The 1,466-nt window shown below is 49.5% G+C and overlaps 1 protein-coding gene across 1 annotated transcript in view; it reads left to right on the top strand.

Annotated features, from left to right (window-relative positions):
* The first annotated feature begins 427 nt into the window (after positions 1–427).
* LOC108241147 (circadian-associated transcriptional repressor) overlaps positions 428–1,466 on the top strand; it is a 5,037-nt gene continuing 3,998 nt past the window's right edge. Inside the window, exon 1 of the mRNA XM_017425113.3 lies at positions 428–622. Coding sequence (XP_017280602.1) covers positions 523–622 — 100 coding nt within the window. The 5' untranslated portion in view covers positions 428–522. The remainder of the gene's footprint in view (positions 623–1,466) is intronic.

Here is a 1,466-nt window from a genome sequence, read left to right as displayed (position 1 = left end):
TAAAAATATTAAAAGCATAAATATATATTTCATTTACCTGGATGTTTACAGTTAGATCAGTGGTTGGTGACTTGGGTTGCATAAGGACTCCCAATGTGTTTGTGTTTTCTCTCTGAGTGGGCAGAGTCATAATTTCAGTCAACAGTAAAAAAAACAAACAAACAAGCAAACATAAAGCATCTCAGGGTCCGACGGTGCTCTCGTGCCTGTTTACAACCGCTCGCTGTAGTAGAGAGATCCCGTTTCCCCCTCCACACACACACTGGCGACACATGAGGGGGCGGGGCCACTGATGACCGAGCCGCCGTCCAATCAGCGCTCAGCACAGCGCTCACTGGCCGACCGGCTCGGCCAATGAGGCGAGGGGACGGCAGCCAATGGGGTCGTCGCTCGGCGCAGGCACGTGGACCCACGCACACGTTCGGGCGCTCGTAAACTGGCAGAGCAAGAGAGAGCAGAGCTGGCTCGGGCGGAGATCGAACGAGCAGCCGGGGCGGTGAGCTGGAAGGCTGGGCTCCCCCGATGCTCCTTCCAGCCGCGGAGGGAAAAAAACAAAACAAAACGCCGAGAGCTTTTGTTTCCCCGCCTCGAGGAAGCCGTTTTTTACCCGACATTACTGAAAGTAAGTGAGCGTTTTACCGTTTGTTTGTTTGTTTGTTGTTTTAAATTCGAAGCTAACGTTTCCAGAAGTTGCCCGACTAGCTTAAGGGAATTTCCTGTCCCGCTTTTTTCCTCCCCTTTTTTTTTAAAAAAACAAATACTTGTTTTTATTTTTTGTAGATAACCAGAATGAAGCAACGTAGAATTCCTCAATCTGGTTATTTGCCCTCCATTTTTTTTTTTTTTTTGGTAAACCTTGTAGTGAAATGTGCGGTGGGCAACACCTGCTTCTACCTGTGCATCCCCCGTCCTCCCCCCACCCGTCTACACCCAGAAAGGCGTGGACCTGAACTAAGCAATGGTAGTTTTGTCACATGAATGGCGAAGTTTGTTGTAAATTCTAAATATGAACATACCTCCATATGGGCAAAAAAAAAGAAAAAAAATCCTGTTAAATTGTGAGTTTTATAAGTCATGTTGTTAATGGCTGTGGTGGTGTGTTTACCAGCTGAGCACATTCCTCCTCACCCCCACCTCCCCCTTTTCATTTCCCCCATATGTGTTGGTGGGATCAGCAGGCACTGGGAGATTACGCACGCCGACAGAGGAGGAAACGTCAATGGAGATATTGAATGTAAAATGTGAGAGGAAGAGTAGGAGGAGGAGGAGGAGAGCTGGGTTGTACAGGGGGAGGGGAGGACCGGAGAGGAGCACCAGGCTTGTGTGCATGACCGAATAGGATGGAACGAGAGCTGCACGAGGAGAGATGAGAGACACGCAGAAATGCAGCCGGAGAGGAGAAGAGCGTGGTTTGTGTGTGTCAGATCCAAGGGTGGGGATGGTGGAGGGAGGGAGGGAGGGAGGGA

Source organism: Kryptolebias marmoratus, linkage group LG16 (genome assembly GCF_001649575.2).
Source record: "Kryptolebias marmoratus isolate JLee-2015 linkage group LG16, ASM164957v2, whole genome shotgun sequence".
NCBI lineage: Eukaryota > Metazoa > Chordata > Actinopteri > Cyprinodontiformes > Rivulidae > Kryptolebias > Kryptolebias marmoratus.
The sequence above is the reverse complement of the archived record's forward strand: the minus strand, read 5'-3'. Positions and strand labels throughout refer to the sequence as shown.